Here is a 20,703-nt window from a genome sequence, read left to right on the forward strand (position 1 = left end):
TTAACATGTGAAAATACCATTTCTTCTTGTGCCTTGTATCTTTACATTTTAAAAAATGATATAATTCTATTAGATATATAAGATGATACCTGGTGATAACCTGGTTGCCTTCTAGGTGTAACTCATATTTTTATCCCATTTAGAGTCTCTCCTGATAGTCTAGAATTATCTGTTACATTTAAAAACTTAGATCCCTGTAACAGTCTTTTGTACATAGACTTTTGTACAAAAAAAGTTCCTTGTAGCATTGAAAATTGTGGCAAATATGCCGAAACAGCCTAACCATGGGATAGTTAAGTACATTGTAGTATATTCTGATTTACTTGGTTAAATCATAACATATATATATAATTTTTTTTTTAAAAAACAGCTAACACTTAATACTCATTTATTGATTTGTAACAAATATTTGAATGAATCAGTCACCAAAACAGACAAAAACCCCTTTTCTCACGGAGCTTACATTCTAGTGGTGTAGGAGGCCGCAAGAAAGACAGTGGCTAAGTGGGATAGTAAGACTGTGACGGATGCTGTAGAAGACAGTGGAAGGGGGGGGGGCGTCTCGGGATGTGTGTTCAGGAATATTCAGTGGGGTGGGTGTCGCTGAGAAAGTGACATTTGAGCAAAGACTTGAAGCTGAAAGCAGCGAATCACGTGGCTCGGGGGTGGGGGGGGCGGCGAGTGTGGGGGTCAAGGCGAGAGGGAGGGGGCAGGAGCCAGAGTGGAAATCTCTTTTGGAGTGTTCATAGAAAGAGGAGCGGAAAGGTGAGGCGGAGGCGAGAGCTGGGCAGGGGGGTTCTCTTTTTGGCGAAGGAACACGTGAAACCGCACACGTCGAAAGACACGATACAGCAGAGGCGAGCGTGTTCCGCGAGGGGGCGGCCTGGCCGGAGCACGTCGGAGAGGGCTAGCGGCCCGGCTGGCAGGCCCTCAGCGAGGTGCTGAGGAGGCCCGGCGGCCGCGTGCTGGGCCCCGCGGCCGCCGGCGGAGGCGCGATCGCCAGGCCGGGCAGCCTCAGCGAGGTCGGGTTGCGAGCTCGGCCGGGCTCGGCCGTGGGCGCCGAGGGTGGCAGGCGAGGCCTGGCAGGCCCGGCGCGCGGCCTGGTCGAGCGGACTCTGGTGAGCGCGGTCGGGCGCGCAGGGTCTGCAGGACCCGGCGCGGCCTGGCCGGCGGCGCGTGGCCGGGACTGGCGGGTGCGGGCGAACGCGGCCGGATGGGCGCCCTGGCGCGGAGGGTCGGGAGGACCCGGCGCGGCCCGGGCTGCAGAGCGTGGCTGGGTCTGACGGGCTCGGGCGAGCGTGGCCTGGCGGGTGCCCTGGAGCGCAGGGTCGGGAGAACCTCGCGGGGCCTGGCCGGTAGCGCGTGGCCGGGTCTGGCGGGTCCGGGTGAACGCGGCCTGGTCTGGCGGGCCCGGGCGAGCGCGGCCTGCAGGGCCCGGCCTGGAGAGCGCTGTCTGGAGGGCCCAGCGCGTGGTCTGGCGGACCCGGCGCGGTCTGGCGGCCCCGGCCTGGAGACTGCGGTCGGGTGGACCCGCCACTGCCTGGCGGGCTCGGCAAGTGCGGTTTGGTCTGGCGGGCCCAGGCGAGCGCGGCTCGGTCTGGGGGGCTCGGCCTGGAGGCTGCGGTCGGACAGGTCTGGCAGGCCCGGGACGTGCGGCCTGGTCTGGAGGACCCGGCCTGGAGAGTGCGGCCTGGAGGACTCGGCGCGGTCTAGTCTGATGGGGTCTCGCCAGTGCGGTCTGGTCTGGTGGGCCCGGGCGAGCTCGGCCTGGTCTGGCGGACCTGGCCTGGAGAGCGCGGTCTGGAGGACCCGGCGCGGCCTGGCGGGCCCTGGCGAGCGCGGTCTGGCGGGCCCGGGGCGCAGGGTCTGAAGGACCCGGCGCGGCCTGGCCTGGAGAGCTCGGCCTGGTCTGGCGGACCTGGCCTGGAGAGCGCCGTCTGGTGGGCCTGCCGCGCGTGGCCTCGTTTGGAGGACCCGGCCTGGAGACCGTGGTCTGGAGGACCTGGCGCGCACGGCCTGGCGCGGTCCGGAGGACCCGGCGCGATCTGGCGGGCCTGGCGAGCGCGAGCTGGTCTGGCGGGCCCAGCGCGCGCGGCCTGGTCTGGTGGACCCGGCTTGGAGAGCGTGGTCTGGAGGACCTGGCGCGCGCGGTCTGGCGGGCCTGGCGCGGTCCGGCGGGCCGAGCGCGCGGTCTGGACGACCCAGCGCGGTCTGGCGGCCCCGGCCTGGAGAGCGCGGTCTGGAGGACCCGGCGCGGCCTGGCGGGCCTGGGCGGACGCGGCCTGGTCTGGCGGGCCCGGCCGGGAGACCGCGGTCTGGCGGGCCCGGCGCGCGCAGCCCGGTCTGGAGGACCCGGCCTGGAGAGCGCGGCCTGGAGGACCCGGCGCGGTCTGGTCTGCTGGGGCCCCGCCAGTGCGGTCTGGTCTGGCGCGCCCGGCCGGGAGAGCGTGGTCTGGCGGGCCCGGCGCGCGGTCTGGAGGACCCGGCGCGGTCTGGCGGGCCCGGTGAGCGCGGCCCAGCCCATTTGGCGCCGTCCTCGGGAGCTGGCCGTGGGCCTGGCGTGCTGGCCGCCGCCCCACAGTCCTCGCCCGGCCCTCGTCCGGGGAGGACGGCAAGGCTGGCCGGGATGCCGCGGGGGTCTGCCGCGGGGGTGCTGCCGCGGTGCACCGAGGCCTCGCCGAGTGCCGGGGTGGGCAGTCGGTCCTGGCCAGCAGGCGGAGGAGCGGGCGGCAGGCAGGCTGGACGGGCAGGCGGGCGCGGTGCCGACGGGGCCTGACGCTAAGGGATGCCGCTGTCCCCCTAGCCGCGGCCGCGGAGCTCGGCCGGTCCGTCTCGGCTCGAGGCCAGGGCCCGTCTGGTCTGCGCACAGGGCGAGCCCCGCAGTTATAAGGCGCCCCCGGGAGCTCTGGGCACGGGGCCGGATGGGGCCGCCGCGTCGGGGGGGACAGAGGCGCGGGGGGAGGGTCTTTAAGGTGGGGGGTCTCCCCCCGCCCCCCGCCACGGCCTGGAAGCGCCCCCTTCTGGCAGCTGCGCGTGCCGCCTCCTGCCGGCCGAGCCCGCCGCCCCCCCCTGCGCCCCGAGTCTCCTGGAGCGCGGCGCTGCGGGGGCGCGGGAGGCCCCGCCCCGCCTCCAGGCCCCGCCCCGTCACCCGGCCCCGGCCACACCCACGGTGGGCGGAGCCGCGGGGCGCTGTCCACGGTCCCGGAGCCGCCTCCGCAGGCCTCTGCGGCTGTTGGTCCGAGGAAAAAAACAAAAGATTTTTCAGAGAGACCTCCTGGAGTTTTAGGCGCCGAAGGACGATTCTGGCAAACCTTTGCCGCGTTTCAGACAGGCAAGGCAGAGAACCACTGTACTGTGAAGTCTGGTGCTATGGGGTCTGAAAGCCATTATTATCTCCTCTCCATTAGCGTCTTAAAATTTTTACCCATTCCCCTCTTTTTTTTCCCCCGTTTTTCTTTTTTTTTTTTCTTTTCTCCCCCTGCTTAAAGATCTCCGGTGTATGTATCGAATTAGACCAGTTGTAATCCTGAGGTCATGACACTCACTCGTCATTAGTCTGTGAACTAACCTTTTTTTTCGGTTTTGTTTTTTAAATTAGTTGTTTTGGATAATGCAATGAAACCCTTCTGTCACAAAATCTAGGACCTTGACAATAACCACTATCTCTCCATGCTCCTGTCTCTTCACTGGAGGTAATCATTCGCCCACATCCTGTCCACTAACATTTCCTTTCTTTCCTCTCTTACTCTAGTCAAGAGTCTGTCTGGCTGTATGTGGTGTTTTTAACTTAATAGAAAGTATGTATCAGGCAGTGTGTGGTTTTGGGGGAGCTTAAGTGGTAACAGTTAGCATACTGCTAAAAAAAAAACTATTGTTGTCTTTCCCTGATTTATTCTCCTGACTCCTATGTTGTAGTATATTGTGTAGATCTAGCAAGGTTACTTTATCTGCTCTTCTTTTGATGGGCCTTTGAGTTGTTTCCAGATTTTCACTAGTATGAAGAACATGAGATATTCTTTCACATGTTTCTTGTTTTATACATATATATATATATATATATTTGTGGCGCGCATTTGTGTATTTACCTAAGAGTTGACTAGCTAAGGCATAGGGTATGTGAATGTTCAGTGGTAAGACTCAGTGCCCACGCCAACTTATGTACTGGTTAAACCAGTTAATACTTACACCAGCAACACAGGAGAGCTCTGGGCTGTCTCTGCTCCAACATTGGGTGTTTTAATTTTTGTCCATATAATGGCTGGGGTTGGTATGCTTATGTGGTCTTGATCACCAGTGATGTTGAACATCTCTTTGTACTATGAAGATGTTTTTCTTCTATCATGTCTTGTCCATTTCAATGTGACTTGGTGTGGGTTTTCCCCTTTTTCCTCTCAGCATTTTCTCTCAGAGGTCATTTGTTTCCTTTTATTTCCTAAAATTTTAAAAAATGATTTTGTTTTTATGTATGAGTATATATATTCTTGATGCTAGCTCTTTGCCAGCTCAATGTATCGCCTAGTTTATAATTTGTTTCTGTTTTACTTAAGGTATTTTTTGACGAATGGAAACTTTTAAAAAGTTTTTTTTGGTAGTTAATGCTTTTGAGTCTTCAATATTTTGCTGCACTAAGGATTTAAAAGATAACTACATACATATTTTATTAAGAGAATTTGGTTTTTCATGTTTATATCTTTTAATCCGTGCAGAGTTGATTTTTGTATACAGTGGTAAGTGGGGATTCAGTTTTTATCTTTTTGCCAGTACAGATTGCTATTTTTTTTCCGGCTTTATCTACTGAACAGTCTCTTTGCTCACTGACGTGGTCCATCACATATCAAAGTTTGACGCAAGAGTCCTGGTGACTGTGCTCTCTGCTCTGGTGTCTTGATCTCTGTCCCAGTCTGTCTGTTCTTGTGCCAACTATCATCACTGATACTGTATAGGTTTTTGTTTTTTTTTTTTTTTAATAACATCCCAGGCAAACTGAGAAGTGATCACCCTATTTGTGGACTGTTCTAAAAATTTTTGTTTTTTACAGTGTGTATGTATGAAGTTATAGAAGGATTTCTTCAGCCAAACTATATATTCTGATTTATGTTTTTGAAGATCAGACTGGTGCAAGAGGGGTGGGAAAGGGAGGATGGTGAGGGACGAGGCAGGGGTTGGAGGCAAGGGGCCCCATTAAGAGGCTGCAGCCAGAACACGGATGACAGCGGTTGCAGTCGTCGTAGAGATGGAGAGACGTGGACGGATTTGAGATGAAGGTAGAAGCGCTGGAACTTGCCCATGTTGACAGATGAGAGAGAGAGAGGACTTAGTGCCATTTTGTTTGGGGCTTGAACAGCAGGAGGTGGGGCGGGGATGGCATTCCTGAGACAGAGAATCCTGGGGAAGGGACACTTTGTAAGCTTTTCAGAAGAATTATAGTGCCATTTTTAGAAGTGCCGTTTTTGCTCCTGCTTGGAAATAGCATTTGGTTATGAATGTCTTCTAGCTTGTTCATGCTCTTTTCTCTCCGAATAGGTGACTCTGTTTTGAAAAGTGCAAGCAGGTCTCTTCTGGAATTCAACACAACCGTGAACTGTAAGCAGCAGAACACAAATCACAAAGTCCAGAGTAGCATCACCTTTTTATGTGGGAAAACCTTGGTGAGTCCATGCAGAGTCACTTCATAATCTTTCTTTTAAAAACATTTGTCCCTGGGGCGTTCTTGCTGTCCTTGTATTCTAAGACAAGTGACTAAAATTAAAAACTCAAGCGAACAGATAAACAGAAACCGCAACCAAATGACCATCATCATTAAAAACCAATAAGTAAACAAATCCTAAGCCTATAGTTAAAATGTTTAAGTGAAACTTGACCCACATCCTGTGTACACCGCCGTCGTAAAGATTAGTGTGTTTAAACTCGCAACTCTGTTTAATGTTTATGTTGCAGGCATAATTTTTTTTTTCTTTCTGCATTTTCTTTTGATAGTTTTCAGGGCAGTGTATTTGGTTCTTAAATGTTTTTTTTTTTTTTCTCATTTACATTAAATTGGACAAACTGACATCTATCAAGAAGAAACCTTGGCCAGTGGGTAATGGGGTGCCCAACTTTCGGGGTATTACTAGTGTTGAAATGGAACATAATTGTTTAAAGTATGAAGTTTGTCCTCACTCTGCATATTGTATGTGATATTTTGGTTTTAATCTTTACTGTTTAGAAAGGGACTCTCAGCAAATGATTGCTAGCTTTTAGGAAAAACAACTTGTATACATGTTCTACGAGTGTTCTATAATCAGAGTAAGAATCCAAGTGTTTAGAAAAATCAGATAGAGTGGAGCTCACGTAGCTACCAGATTGCTTTAAAATATCATTTTTAGAGTTTGGTGCTGTGACTGTTGCATTTTTAAGCCCATCCTGTCTTGTGTGAAGAACTTGAAAAATATAACTCGATATTGTTAATTTTGGACCAGACTGTCCATTGCACTCTTGTCCATGTTGAAACTTTGGGAAATAATCTATTTTTGCAGTGGTATGAAATCTGGAGGTCTGAGTTACAGAGTAAGCTGTCATTTGAATTTTAACTAACTTTTCTTGAGGAATTCTGTGTTCATGCTACAAGAACCAGAATTTGCAGAACTCCTCAGATTTGCTCATGGGAGTGTAGGGGTAAGTTCCCGCTGGGTCTTATCAACCAGCCACACCGTGGTCATCGCTGGTCCCCGTCTGTTAGGAGGGGCCCCTCTCCAGTGTGGGGGCGTTTAAGGAAGGCCGGTGTATGAGCTTGGTCAGGTCCAGATGGGCCTCCTCCGCGGCTTCCAGGAAGCATGAGGTCACATTTTCTGGCTTTGGTTTTGTTGGCGTTTGGTTCAGAGAACATTTGGAGTTTGAGAGTGGAAGGTCTGCAAGGATTACTTCCCATGAGCTTACTGTACTTGCATAGCTGGGGCAGTAGAACAGTTTTGGATCAGTTAGAGCCAAATTCCATCATGATTTTATGAAGCTTTTGTCTCAGAAGTTTTGAGTTTGGGAACTTCTCACTCGGGTGACCTTGTTAACTAGAACAGTTGTGTGCAGTTGTGTGCCACCCCCCACCCCCACCCCACTGCTGCTAGTTTAAAATTTTTCATTAGCCTTCACGGTTTCCAACTTTAGAAAAGGAACATTTTACAATATGCAGTATGCTAACTTATTTTTACTTCTTTTAAAAATAGGGAACTCCCGAGTTTGTAACTGCTACAGACTGTGTGCATTATTTCGAGTGGAGGACAACTGCAGCCTGCAAGAAGGATATATTTAAAGCAAATAAAGAGGTAACAAGGGCCCTTCAGGGTTGCATGCTTGTGAAGTACATTCTGGGACCTTCAGCATTTGAGGTGCAGACACATACCTTTTGAGGTAGAAATCTGTTTTTGGTTTTCAAACTCCACTTGAACAGAGAGACCATGTGATTTGGGCTTTCCTGATAGTCAGATGGTAAAGAATCTGCCTGTAATGCAGGAGATCTGGGTTCGATCCCTGGGTTGGGAAGAACTCCTGGAGAAGGAAACGGCAACCCACTCTAGTTATTCTTGCCTGGAGAATCCCATGGACAGAGGAGCCTGGCGGGCTACAGTCCATGGGGTCACAAAGCGTCAGATATAACTGAGCAACTAACACATACACACAGGCACATGCACACCGTGTGATTTACTTGATAACTTGTCCCGGATGGTTCTTACTTTTAGGACAGGGCATTTTAAACTTACAGGATGGACTGGAAATGGAATGGCTCACTCGTGTAGAGCAAGTGAGTTCCTGGTTTCTGATGCCATGCATCTCAAGAACTAAGTCTCAAGTTGACTTTGGGGTTTAGATCACCACGCCGCCTGCAGAGACCATTTCCTTGGCCTTGGAGTGGCTTCTGAATGCATACTGGATCCAGGTCAGGGGTGTCTGGCCCTCACGTTCGTGCCAGCTCACCTCAGAGACCAGATGACCGTGCTGTTTCCTCTCTTTCTCTGGCATCTGGCACATGTTCCTGGTGATCGATGAAGCACCATCCTCTCTGACCTGCAGCCTCTGCCTTTCCCTGGCAGTGGAGGGGGCAGAGGGCCCTTTCCTCTGCAGTTCTCCCATCCCACCACCCTGGAATTTCAGGGTGGCTTTCCTGTGTTCACCCAGGCAATAGTCTAACTGGGTTGAGTATTCTCTTTTCTCTAGATTCGTTTTCTGTTCTGTAGAGTTGAGTTCAGAGACCCTCTTAGGAGCTAGGAACTGGGAGTGATCAGTTATGGGAGTCATCAGTCACTTTACCTGATGGCCTAATATGTTGTCATTTAAGAAAGGCAAAAAGAGACTTTTTTTTTTTTTTTTAAGCCACGTTAAGTTACAAATACCGAGCTATCACTGATTCTTCGGATGTGGCCAACTCTAAAAGAAAAGATAGTCGGAATGCTGCCTTGTGTGTAAGGAACGTTCACTGGGAAGGAAGTTCGAACTGTGGAAGGAAATAAGATCTAATGAAATAACACTAGTAGGAGATGGTGTCAGATTTAAACTTTGCATTTAAAAACTTAGCTCAGACTCTTTGCCAATATTTGGTTAGCGGCAGGTAAAGCATCCTTGAACCAGTGTGAGGTGCCTTCCGCTTTCCTGAGAGACGCCAGGCCCCGTGGAGGTTCTCTCGGACTCTGCCTCTCCAAGCGATAGTTATTACCCCCATTTTTCCTGTTTTAACCAAGTCTCTTTTTTTACCTTGCTTTGCTGAACTGACAGTTGTCTCCTACCACCTAAAGAATAATTGCTTCCCCAAAGAAAGAAATGGTGACTTGTTTTTGGTTTTCTTTGTGTTTGTAGGTCAAGAAGTCACAAACTGCATCCTGTGTTTGTGCGGCCTCAGACTTAAGATTTTTTTTTTATATTTTTATAGGATTGTTAAAAAAAAAAAAAAAAGCCGAGAAGAGTACACAGTAGAGACCTGCGTCACTCACAAAGCCTAACATGTTTACAGAGTGAGGGTGCTGACCCTGGACCTGGGTGGTTTTAGGGGGTGGAAATGGGGAGATTAGAGCCTATGTTTTTCTCAAAAGTGATGTTTAACTTCTCTTAGAAGCTGATCGAAAGATTCAGGGGGAATGTTGATTTGCTCCCAGTGACCTTTTCTTTGGGCCTGGTTGGCGGCAGGGCTTTTATCTGTTGAGTTTTCATCTCTAGAAGGGGCTAAGCATCAGGAATGTCATTACATTTTGAAAACGCGGTTGCGTTCAGGGAGCCCATAGACTGAAGGTGTGGAGGGCATCTGCTCTGCCTTAGGTATAGACGAATAGAAAGGACACAAGAGCCTGTTGCTTCGCTGGCAGCTCAGTTGGTAAAGAGTCTGCCTGCAACATGGGAGACCCAGGTTCGATCCTTGGGTGGGGAAGATCCCCTGGAGAAGGGAATGGCTACCCACTCCAGTATCCTTGTCTGGAGAGTCCCGTGGACAGAGAAGCCTGGAGGGTTCAGTTCATGCAGTCCGTGGGGTCGCAGAGAGAGTCAGACACGACTGAGCAACTGACAACAGGAGTGCTGCTCTCACCCCTGCAAGTCATAGGAAAGTGTATTCCCTTTTCTCTGTCTTCAGTAGGATTTGATCGCATCTTATAGGCTATATAACTTCAAAAATTATATTAAATGTAGAAACACTCATCATTCTTCTTTAAAAAAAAAAAAAAACAACCTAGACTTGGTTTAGTGGCCATGTGGTCTTGATTTCCACCCGTTATTAGTATCTCCTCATTGCTTTTGTTGGTTTGGCTTCGTCAGATTTATAGTGGAGTGATGGGCAGAGAGCACAGGGCGGGGGTGGGTTCCAGAAAGTGCCGTTTAAACCCACCCGTGTCGTGCTTTGCTCAGTGGATCCCGGTGGGGTCCTCTTAGATGGTCATTTCTTTCAAAGATCGTGGACAGGCACCCCTTACCATTCCACCCTAGGGAGCACAGAAAACGCAGCCCTGGAAAGCGCATGGTCCTAGCGGAGTTGCATAAATATGGTTAATGTACAGACGTGCACCGTTAACAAGGCTGACTCAGTGTGCTGTGTGTGGAGCTGGCAGAGACCCCCTTCTCCGGCCGCCGCATTCCCGGGGCTGATGAATGTCTCCATTGCTCGGCTCAGTGGAGCAGGAAGTGGGAGGACTCTCCCCAGGAGCCTTGCTTGTTTTTCCGACGCTCGCTCCAGTTCTGGGGGGCGCTGCGTCGGGCGTGTCTCCTGTTCCTTCCTGGCGTCGAGACACGGCCAGCAGTTGCTTGTGGCCTTGAGCTGGGGGGTCTGTAGGCCTGGCTCACGGGGATCCCTCTAGCCTTGAGGTGACACGGAGCTAGTTTGAGGCTGGTGGGCCCCCCCCCCCCCGCCCCCCGCCGGCCCGTTGCCTGCTGGGTGCTCTCCTGCCCTCTCTCTTCATCTTGTAGCTGGAAAGTTGCTTCTTGTCTCCTATCTCACCAGTCAGCCCAATTCCACCCCCCTCCTCTGAGTTAACACATTTCTGTTGATTGTATTACTCTGCTAGGGGCTGGCAGGCTTTGAATTTGCAGGATCAGGGACCTGGGTTACTTCCACCGGGGCGTCGTCACGGTCTGCAGTCATCCCGCTCTTGTACTTCGATGGCCTTTCGGCAGGACATGGTGCCAGGCGTGGGTCCTGGCCTCCTGCCCTCAACCCGCTCTGCGCCTGTGCCCGCCCTCCTTGGCTGGCATCGGGCTGTCTGGTCAGTGTCGGAGGCAGCGGGAGGCTTTGCTCTAAGGGTCTGGTTGACAGGAGTTTGGGTCCCCCTCCCCCGCCTCTGCCGAGGGGGTGCGAGTCCTTGGGTTTAATCCAGTAGCTCTCTCTGAAGTCTCTGCAAACAGAACAGGGGAAGAGGGTTAGTGGGTCAGAGCATTCCTGCAGGGTTGATAGCATCTTTCCGAGAAACATTTAAAAGCTAAACATTAACATGAAGCAGTTAACCTTTGTAAATGAACCTGCCTATGAATAGCTTCAGTTTTCCAAACGAACAGTTTAAGGAAAATTACCCACTGGAAATGATGAAACAGACTATCGATCCTTTGAAATGATTTGCAGAGAACACGAGTTTTTAGAATATTTCTTGGCTAAGGCAGTTAAAATGATGTGGTGTATTACTTTGCAGCTGAGATTTGGGGGCTGTTTCACATGAACTGGGTGACCGGGCTTTTATCAGGGGCACACCTGTGGGCTTGAATGCTTTGCCTGCATAGTTTGGTGGAGCTTGGAAAGCACAGGGTCTTGCCAGCTATAATGGGTTTCGTGCGTGACATTCCCCCAGACCCCTTTTTCCTCCCCACTGCCGGTTTTATTGAGGTGTAATTCACAAATAGCTTATATTTGAAGTGTACAATGCGATGGTTTGGTTTAGTCCTTGATTTTTTTAAAAACAGAAGGCCATTTGTTTATAGAGATGAGAGAGTACGTGTGAGTTAGAATCCTCAGACGTAGGGTTTTCCTGGTGACTCAGATGGTAAAGAATCTACCTGCCAATGCAGAAGACCTGGGTTCAGTCCCTGGGTCAGGAAGATCCCTTAGAGAAGGGCATGGCAACCCGCTCCAGTATTCTTGGCCGGAGAATCCCATGGATGTAGGAGCCTGCTGAGCTACAGTCCCTGGGGTGGCCAAGAGTCAGAGGTGACTGAACGACTAACACACACTCACAAGCGTGGGCCGGATGCCCAGAGGAGGAACTTTCCTTCGTGCCAGTGAAACAGTGTCTGCAGACCCCCGTCAGCTCCAGACCCCCGTCAGCTCCAGGCTGTGTCCTGAGCCTTGTTGGGGCCCTGGCAGCGACAAGCTCCCCCGTCCTCAGGGGCTCAGTGGCGCGTTGGCAGGTTAGGGTGTCGGGTGACAGACACCAGTGCAATGAAGAAAAAGGCAGGATGTTGAAAAGGCCACGCCAAGCAGGTGACGCTTCCCCCGGGGCCTGAGCGCGGTGAGAGGGGATGCCAGGGACCATTCCAGCAGAGGCAGCGTCACTTCCCTGGGCTGAAGTGCCCCGCGAGGCCAGTGTGGCTGCATGGAGTGGTCCCCAGGGTCAGAGACAATGGAGAAGCTGGGATCGCACCCTCATTGTGATGGGAAGTGGCTCCTGGTGGATTTTGAGCAGGAGTGATGTGAGTCAAGGGAATTTTATTTAAAAAAAAAAAAATTTTTTTTTTTTTAGTTTTTTCTTTTTAAACTTTTTTATATTGGGGAATAGCTGATTAAGGGACTCAGCCGTATATACACATGTACCCATTCTCCCCCAAACTCCCCTCCTCTGGTGGATTTTGAGCAGGAGTGATGTGACTGGAGGGAATTTTATTTTTAAAAAAAATTTTTTGATTTGTTTTTGATTTTTTTCCTTTTTAAACTTTTTATTTTATATTGAGGAATGGCTGATCAACAGCACTATGATGGTTTCAGGTTAAATAGCGAAGGGACTCGGCCACATATACACAGGCACCCAATTCTCCCCCAAACTCCCCTCCCATCCAGGCGGCCACAGGACGTTGAGCCGAGTTCCGTGTGCTCTACAGCGGGTCCTTGCTGGTCCATTTTAAATACAGCAGGGTGTACCTGTCGATCTCAAACTCCCTAACCCTCCCTCCCTACATCCTCCTTCCCGGCAACCGTGAGTTCATTGTCTGAAGTCTCTGAGTCTGTTTTGTAAGTCAACTCAGCTGCATCTTGTCTCTTTAGATGTCCACACATCAGGCACACCATACGCCATTTCTCCTCTGTCTGACTTCCTTCACTCCGTATGACAGTCTCTCGTGACTCGGTGGAACTGTGAAAGGGTTGATCTGGTGGCTGTAGAGATGGTGGCTCAGAGTCGGGTACTTGGAAGCTGGAAGCCAGAGGCCCCCTTAAAAGAGCTCATTGCAGGCAGGAGCGGACTTGCTGCCAGGGTGCTGTGAGGCGGTCGCTAAGGGAGGGTAGGGACAGGGAGCTGTGAGTGAGGACCCTGGCGGGGACGGACCCTGTGGCGGCGGGGGGAGCGGGCTGGCAGGAGACGCTCACAGGAGCAGCCGGAGCCCTGCAGGCCTTGCTTGTGCCGTCCTCGGGGGCCTCACTGGAGACCCTGAGGCATGGAGCCAGGGGTCACGTGGCGGAGGTCGCAGGCCCCCCACCGGAAGGCATGTGTGGAAGCCCCTCCTCCTCCCTTCTCTCTCCCAGGTGCCGTGTTACGCTTTCGACAGAGAGCTCAAGAAGCACGATTTAAACCCACTGATCAAGACCAGCGGTGCTTACTTGGTAGATGACTCTGACCCAGACACATCTCTGTTCATCAATGTCTGCAGGGACATAGGTGTGTGTCTGAGAGCGTTGGGGGTGGGAGTGGGGGGAAGGATTTCTTCGGAGGCTTCAGTGCGTTTGCCCTGGCCCCGTAGGGTTCCTGTGGCTCTGGGAGGACCGGGTACACCCCTTACAAGCTTCCGTGTCCCTGCTTCCCAGCCCCTCCTGGGAAGGGACCAGGGGCAGAGCCAGCGTTCTGCTGCCGCATCCTCGCTTCCTGGCTGGGCAGAGAGCTCATCCTGTTGTCCACTTTCAGAGTGGGCGTTGGCTTGCCCAGGGTCTCAGGATGTGATCCTACTTGTTTTAGTTTCCAAATTTCTATTACTTTTTATTGGAGACTTTAAGAAAATTTGACGGTTTTTACAAGAGACTCTGGACCCAAGGTTTGAGTGTGATTGCTGTGCCCAGCACGTGGTCTGATGCAGCGTCCTGTGTTACCTCTGACAGATGCTCTCCGGGCCTCAAGTCCGCAAGTGCGTGTGTGTCCCACCGGTGCGGCCGCCTGCCTGGTGAGAGGGGACCGGGCGTTCGACGTGGGCCGGCCCCGGGAGGGGCTGAAGCTCGTGAGCAATGACAGGTCAGTCTGCTGTTGGCAGGGGCAGTCCTCAGCAAGAGCCTGACTTTTCAGGGGAGCTGCAAGAATACCCCTTTGCAACAGGGCTTGAGAAAGTCCTTGCCAAGGGACTACTACTTCACACGTGCTTGTAAACTTACTGGTCATTGCTTGAATTGCATATTCTTGGTGACTTTCTAATCATTTCTTTCTTAGAGCAGGAACACATGTATCATTATGCAGCCTGCATCCATCCATATGGGTTCCATTTCATGAACTTGCCACTATCTTATGGTGTGTTTGGGTATCTGCCATGCTTCATCTCCCCTGTCATTGGTTTTATGTTCATAGTTTTATCTCTTTAAAAAAAAAAAAAACAGTCCTGGAGGGCAAGCGGCAGGAGGGCCACTTTGCCAGTGTCCTTCTGGGTGGAGTTTGCTTTCCGACTGGGGTCTGGTGGGCCCCCTAGCCCCCCTTGGGCCCCCTAGCTTCCGGCAGGGGTTGTTCATTTTCTCTTAAGGAGCTGTGCTGTTGACACACGCTCTCCTCCTGACTTGTGTTTGCCCCTGGCTTGGCAGAGAGCTTGCACTCCGGTGGGTCGCACGTGACCACGTCTTGAACTTGGAGCGAGGATTTTTATTCACTGTTCCCGGGCCCTTTGGTAGACGTCTCGCTGCACCTGCTCCCGTCTGGAACGCGTGGTGTGTCAGCGTGTGCAATTATAGATTGCACTCTGTCCCCAGAAAACACTGGCGCGTGACCTAAATTGAAGCACGCTGGGAGATTCCCACGTGTGCGAGTGTGTTCGCTTGCCAGGGCCACCTTAGCAAAGTGCCGCAGGCTGCCTGGGCAGCTCCACTAGGTCACTCTCAGCTCTGGAGGCGGGGTGTCTGCGGGGGGCGTGGTGGGGGGGCTCCTCCTGAGACCCTTGGTCTCAGCTTGTGGACGGCCGCCTCCTCCCCATGTCCCCTCACGGTCTTCCCTCTGTGTGTCTGTGTCCCGAACCCCTTCTCCTTATAAGGACGGCTGTCCTGTCTCAGGGGCCCACTCCAGCGACCTCATCTTCATCCCCTCCTCCAAGGCCCCCCATGTCCAGATACAGTTACGTGGGGGGGTGCTGGGCATTGGGGCTTCCGCTTGTGAAATTTGTGGGGACGGAGTTCAGCCTCTCACCCTGTCTTCAAGTGATAAACAGGCACTTCTTCCCACTGGCAAGGGCTGGAGAGGACTCTGGAGCATGTGGGCATAGAGCGAACGCCCGAGGTCACCTTCAGAGATGGGGAAGGGTGTCTGTTTTTGGTGTCTCTGTGGCTGCAGCCCGCAGCGAGGCCAGCACCCCGTGGGCCTTGCCAGGGTCTGCCTGCCTGCCCGTGGGAGGCCATGTGGCCAGTGTGCTCTGCGCGATCTTCAGGTTTAAAAAAGAAAGTCCTTGGTTTGCACTGAAAAGTTGTCATTTAGAAAGGAAGTGGTCTTGCAGCCTCGTGGGCTGAAATGCACTTGGCCAGCTGGGCTGTGTTTGTTTTGTTTTGTTAGATGGTTTATGATTTTGTTCCTTGTCCTCCCAACAGCTTTTCTAAGAACTTAAGTTTTACATGGTGATTATTTGACTTTTTTTTGTTTTGTTTGTTTTTTAAGAAAGTACACCACTCATTGAAGTTCGCTTAAATTTTATATCCCCCCAAATGAAAATAAACGTGAGTTTGTCCTGTGGTTTCTTTTATGTCTGTGACCTACCATCTGTCCTCCTCTCTCCTGAATGAGGGCCCTGAGGGCTGTGATGTCTGCGTTGGTCACCCTAACCCTCTCTTCCCAATGCATCTCCAGGCTCGTCCTGAGTTACGTGAAGGAAGGGGCCAGCCAGCCGGACTTCTGTGATGGCCACAGCCCGGCGGTGACCATCACGTTTGTGTGCCCGTCGGAGCGCAGAGAGGTGAGTGGCTTGACCTGAGCTCTATGCCCCAGCGGCGTTCAGCGGACTCGTGTCCGGGGGCCCCATGCAGGAGACGTGCTGTCCTGGGCCGAGAGGCCCCGGGGCTGGACCTGGCTGAGTGCTGCACATGCTTCGCTGGCTGTGTGCTGTTTCGCAACCACCCCGAGGGGCCTCCGTCTACACCCGAAGGATGGTGTTTTCGTTCAAGGGTCGCGCGAGATGACATCCCAGTGGTTCAGGGACAGATTTATTTTTTTAAAAAAAAACTTCACAGCGAGGCGGATGTCGGTAAATATTTGAAAAAAAAAAATGTACATATGATCCTGAACCTGTGGATTTCACGTGTCTGTTAACTGCTTCGGGTGAAGCAAGGTCAAAATGGCTCAGCGGTTTGTATAGAAGCATAGTAAGAAACGAGTGGTGCAGATGGCGTGTAGGCCTGGCAGACCGCGCGCCGGGGTTCTGGGGGTGGGTACCGGTGTAGGGAAAACGAGGGCCCGAAGGGAGATTCCTGCAGCCTCCAGAGGAGCGCGGTGGCCCCCTCACCTGCCTGCCTACCCTTCCCCTGCCCACGGGCAGATTGATGACTCTGTCTTCTGGCTGTTTACTCAAATTCCAGTGCCCGCTGTAAACTCCTTGAGGGTAGGGCCTGCGTCTGCTGTGCCCTTGGGCCCCGGGCCAGCGCAGTCCCTCAGGTCCTCTGCGACTTAAGTGTCTTCGCAGATGGCAGTGCTGCTGAAGGGAGGCGTCCCCAGGGAGGAAGGGTAGGGCTTTCCTCCAATTTATTTCTGTCTGTCCTCCCCGCAGAATGAAGTAGGAGGAACGGAATTCTTTTGCCAAAGAATGTCCTCCCCCAAACAAACGTGGAATTTGCTCTGCTTTCTGGCTGGCAGCTGGCTGTTTTGCGTGTGTGTGTGTGTGTGTGTGTGTGTGTGTGTGTTGTAGGTGGGAGGTGGGTTGGAGAATGAGACTACAGTGAGGGTCCAGCCAAACTTCTGGGGCTGCGTGGTGTCAACTCAGCCAAGACCTGGTGGGCCAGTAGCCGACGCTGGTCCTGAAGGTGATCGTGAGGAGTGTCATTTATACTTTTTTTGGGCATGTATTTGTGTATTTCTTCTTTGCGTCCTACAAGTTGGAATCAGAATTAGGGAGCCCGTGAGATGCTCTAAGCTGGCAGTGGTCTCGGCATTTCCCCCTCTGATCTGTGCTGCATCCAGTGAGCTCCATTCTACACTCTCACAAGGGAGACGGCGGGGAGTTCCCCTCCCTTCTCCATGGGACGCGAGGCGGTTGAGGCCGGTGTGTCCTCCCTGAAGCTTATGAGGTTCTGTGTCCAGCCTGACTGTCGCCTGGGCAGAGCTTGGGTGACTTAGGCCTGGGGCCCTTCATACTTAGGAGGTTTATTGAAGCATTTTCATCGGCTCATTAAATGCTTTTAGGAGCTGGAACTTTAGTAAAACGTTCACCTTGTCACATAAATCTTTTAGAAAGCTTTACTTGAATTTACATACTGTAAAAATTCACCCAGCATAAGTGCAGTTTAATGGTTATTAGTGCACTAACCGAATTGCACAATTATCGCCTCAGAACTTTTCCATCACCCAGAGAAGCCTCGCACCAGCCACCGTCGCCCCCTGCTCACCCAGCCCTGGCCGCTGCCGTGAGCCCCCGCTCTGCCCCTTGGCCTCTGCCTTTCCTGACCCCCCATGTATGTGGGGTCACGCCCCACACGGCCTTGGGCATCCGGCCGCCCTCGCTCAGCCCATGTCTCTGTTTGTTTGTCAGGCTGCCCTCAGCCAAGGCGTTAGTTAGGGCATCGATTTTTCGAGTAAGCGGTCAGGGCTGGACTTGGACCTCTGCAGCTCGCTAACCACGTGGTCGTGAAGCTGGCTCTCGGTCCCATGCCTGGCACGCAGCAGGTGCTCGGTAAATGTTGGCAGCGTGAGGTGCCCAGAGGCAGCACGGCTGCACCTGATGCTGGGGCCAGGGAGAGGACCGCTCCCCCAGGGACGGCCAGAAGCGTGGCATCGCGTCCCCGTGAACGGTGACTTACTCCTCAGCACCCTTCGGAGGGTGGGCTTGGGGGAGGTGACAGCCTGGCCTCACCTGGGAGCAAAACTGATTTGAGTACAAGTGAAGCCTGCCCAAGACCCTGTGGACATTCCTAAGAGGGGCAAGGGCCTGTCTCCCCTGTGGACATTCATAACAGGGAGCTAGGGACCATCTCCCCCATGGACTTTCATAAGAGGGCTCTAGGGACCATCTACCCCATGGACATTCCTAGGAAGGGGCTAGGGACTGTCTCCCCTGTGGACATTCACAAGAGGGGGCTAGGGACTGTCTTCCCCGTGGACATCCATAAGAGGAGTCTAGGGACTGTCTCCCCCGTGGACATTCATAAGAGGGGGCTAGGGACCACCTCCCCTGTGGACATTCCTAGGAGGGGCTAGGGACTGTCTCCCCCATGGACTTTCATAAGAGGGGTCTAGGGACCACCTCCCCCATGGACATCCTAGGAGGGGCTAGGGCCTGTCTCCCCAGGTGCACAGATGCACACCCAAGTGTTGAACAACCAGGAGAATGCATTCCGTACAATTCTCCTGACCCCTGAAGATGCAGTGATTTCCACCCCCTGGGGGCAGAGGTCCATCTGGCACAGGCTGAGTGGCACCTGTGACAGAAAGGAGTGAAGAGACCGCGGCCCTTCGCACGTTGTGACTGCTCGCCAGGGGCATGGTGGGGCGGGGGGGACCGCGTTCAGGGCGGGCTCCCAGGCTGAAGTTTGCGTGTGACTCTGGAAGGGACCGGAAAAGCTGCGAGGAAGCAGAGTTGTTATAAGACAAATCATCGCAATCCGTTAAGGGCCATGGCGGTACCAGAACGAGAACAATGTCAGAACCCGGCAGCATGCCCTTGAGCGTTGCCAGAAGCAGAGAAACTGCATTTGAGCCACGTGAATGAAACGAATCTTTCTCCCCTTTCCTCTGGGTTCGCGGCAGGGCACCATTCCCAAGCTCACGGCGAAATCCAACTGCCGCTTTGAGGTCGAGTGGGTCACCGAGTATGCCTGCCACAGGGATTACCTGGAAAGCCAGAACTGCAGCCTGAGCAGCGCGCAGCACGACGTGGCCGTCAACCTCCAGCCGCTGAGCCGGGTGGGAGGTGAGCGGGGGGCCCTGGGGGCTGGGGCGGGGCCCGGGCCAAGCGCCCCCTGCCCTGGGGCGGGCGCTGCAAGTCAGACGGGAGGCTCTGTGGCTCTCCCGCACCTGTGCGCGTTGCAAAACCCCTTCTCGTGTGTCCCCCCGCTTTCCCCAGCCTCAGACTCATACTACACCTCGGAGGCGGACGAGTATATGTATTATTTGAGCATCTGCGGAGGAAGCCAAGTGTCCATCTGTAGTAAGAAAGATGCTGCGGTGTGCCAAGTGAAAAAGGCAGATTCCACCCAAGTCAAAGCGGCCGGGAGACCCGAGAACCTGACCCTCCGGTGTGTACAACCCCCGCGTGACTCTTAAGGGCGTCCTGTGTGTCCCTTTGAAGCCTAACACACTCCCCTGCCTGCCCCCTGCTTCCGTTTTCCTCAGGGAAGTCAGCTACGCTGGCATTTTTTTTCCTGCTTGGGTCAGGCAAGTACCGTTTGTCGCTGACCCAGGTGGCTGTTCTTCCTAGCTTTACGATACAAGTGCTTCTGTTGGTATGGTTTGCTTTATCATCTGTTGTCTGTAGGGAACCATACTGTAGCAAAGTTACTTGATTAGTTGATATGGCTTTTGCATTTTACAACTTATGTTCCTTAGAAGTTTTGATTTTTCCTCTGGTGGTTTGAGAAATCTGAAGCACCATTGGCTTCACACCCAAGTGTTGAACAACCAGGAGAATGCATTCAGTACAATTCTCCTGACCCCTGAAGTCAGGAATTAACCTTCACAAAAGCTTTTATCAAAGCGTTAGTCCTCTGGAATTGTCATCCGGGTACCTCTGTCAGACTTTCTGTGGCAGTTGCTGGCAGAGCTGTGCCGTCTTGGGCATAAATTACTTTGTACAGAACCCCAAAATGAGAGCAGCAGAGTCCTAATGCTCCCAGCAGAACCATCTGCTCTCTTTCAGCCAGTTATCACTTTGAAGTGAGAGGATAACAAGCGCATCCATTTGAGCTCTTTTCCTCCGGACCGTCCTGCCCCAGACGGCGGGAGCGCGTCCCCAGCTGTTTGTGTCTGTGCTGATCTGTGGATGGTGTGCGAAAGTCTTAGACGTTCAAGTTTCTTTCTTGGTTCTACCAAACGTGTGTGTGTGTGTGTGTGTATATTACAAAAACCTAGGTACTCGGATGGAGACCTCACCTTGATCTATTCCGGGGGCGAAGAGTGCAGCTCCGGCTTCCAGCGGATGAGTGTCATCAGCTTCGAGTGCAATCACACAGCAGGTGAGTGCGCTTGGAGACGGTGGGCCAGGTCCATGGACGCAGAGGGCTGGCAGGGGCCGTCAGACCTTCTCCTGCAGACAGGGCCCCACAAGGCCCCGTCTGTGGTAGCGGGCAGGAGGACCCCCCACCCACCACCGCCAACGGTGGACACACACATCCTGTTTCCATTTTCTGTTTGTTCTGGGAGTGGGCCTGGCACTGGGCTTGCTGGGAAAGCCTTCCTGTCCCGCGTTCAGCTCTCACCAGGGTGTGGACGGAGCCAGTGAGCTGGGCTGCTCAACAAGTCTGCTTCCAGGAATCGAGTTTCTAGGTCAACCTTTCTGCAGCGGTCGCCCTGCTATCGAGGTTGGATTCCGGGGATTCCAAGAGGCCACAGGGCGGCTTTAAGTGGAGTAGGTGGGCTTCCCTGGCGGCTCAGCTGGTAAAGAGTCAGCCTGCAATGCCAGAGACCTGGGTTCCATCCCTGGGTTGGGAAGATCCCCTGGAGAAGGGAATGGCAGCCCACT

General features: G+C 53.1%; 1 protein-coding gene across 1 annotated transcript in view; it reads left to right on the forward strand.

The window, feature by feature from the left end:
- IGF2R (insulin like growth factor 2 receptor) overlaps positions 1 to 20,703 on the forward strand; it is a 101,460-nt gene that overhangs the window by 23,492 nt on the left and 57,265 nt on the right. The window contains exons 3-10 of the mRNA XM_043456983.1: positions 5,524 to 5,648; positions 7,200 to 7,298; positions 13,172 to 13,304; positions 13,739 to 13,868; positions 15,669 to 15,774; positions 18,774 to 18,936; positions 19,090 to 19,261; positions 20,094 to 20,197. Coding sequence (XP_043312918.1) covers positions 5,524 to 5,648; positions 7,200 to 7,298; positions 13,172 to 13,304; positions 13,739 to 13,868; positions 15,669 to 15,774; positions 18,774 to 18,936; positions 19,090 to 19,261; positions 20,094 to 20,197 — 1,032 coding nt within the window. The remainder of the gene's footprint in view (positions 1 to 5,523; positions 5,649 to 7,199; positions 7,299 to 13,171; positions 13,305 to 13,738; positions 13,869 to 15,668; positions 15,775 to 18,773; positions 18,937 to 19,089; positions 19,262 to 20,093; positions 20,198 to 20,703) is intronic.

The sequence above is a fragment of the Cervus canadensis genome, chromosome 33 (assembly GCF_019320065.1).
Source record: "Cervus canadensis isolate Bull #8, Minnesota chromosome 33, ASM1932006v1, whole genome shotgun sequence".
NCBI lineage: Eukaryota > Metazoa > Chordata > Mammalia > Artiodactyla > Cervidae > Cervus > Cervus canadensis.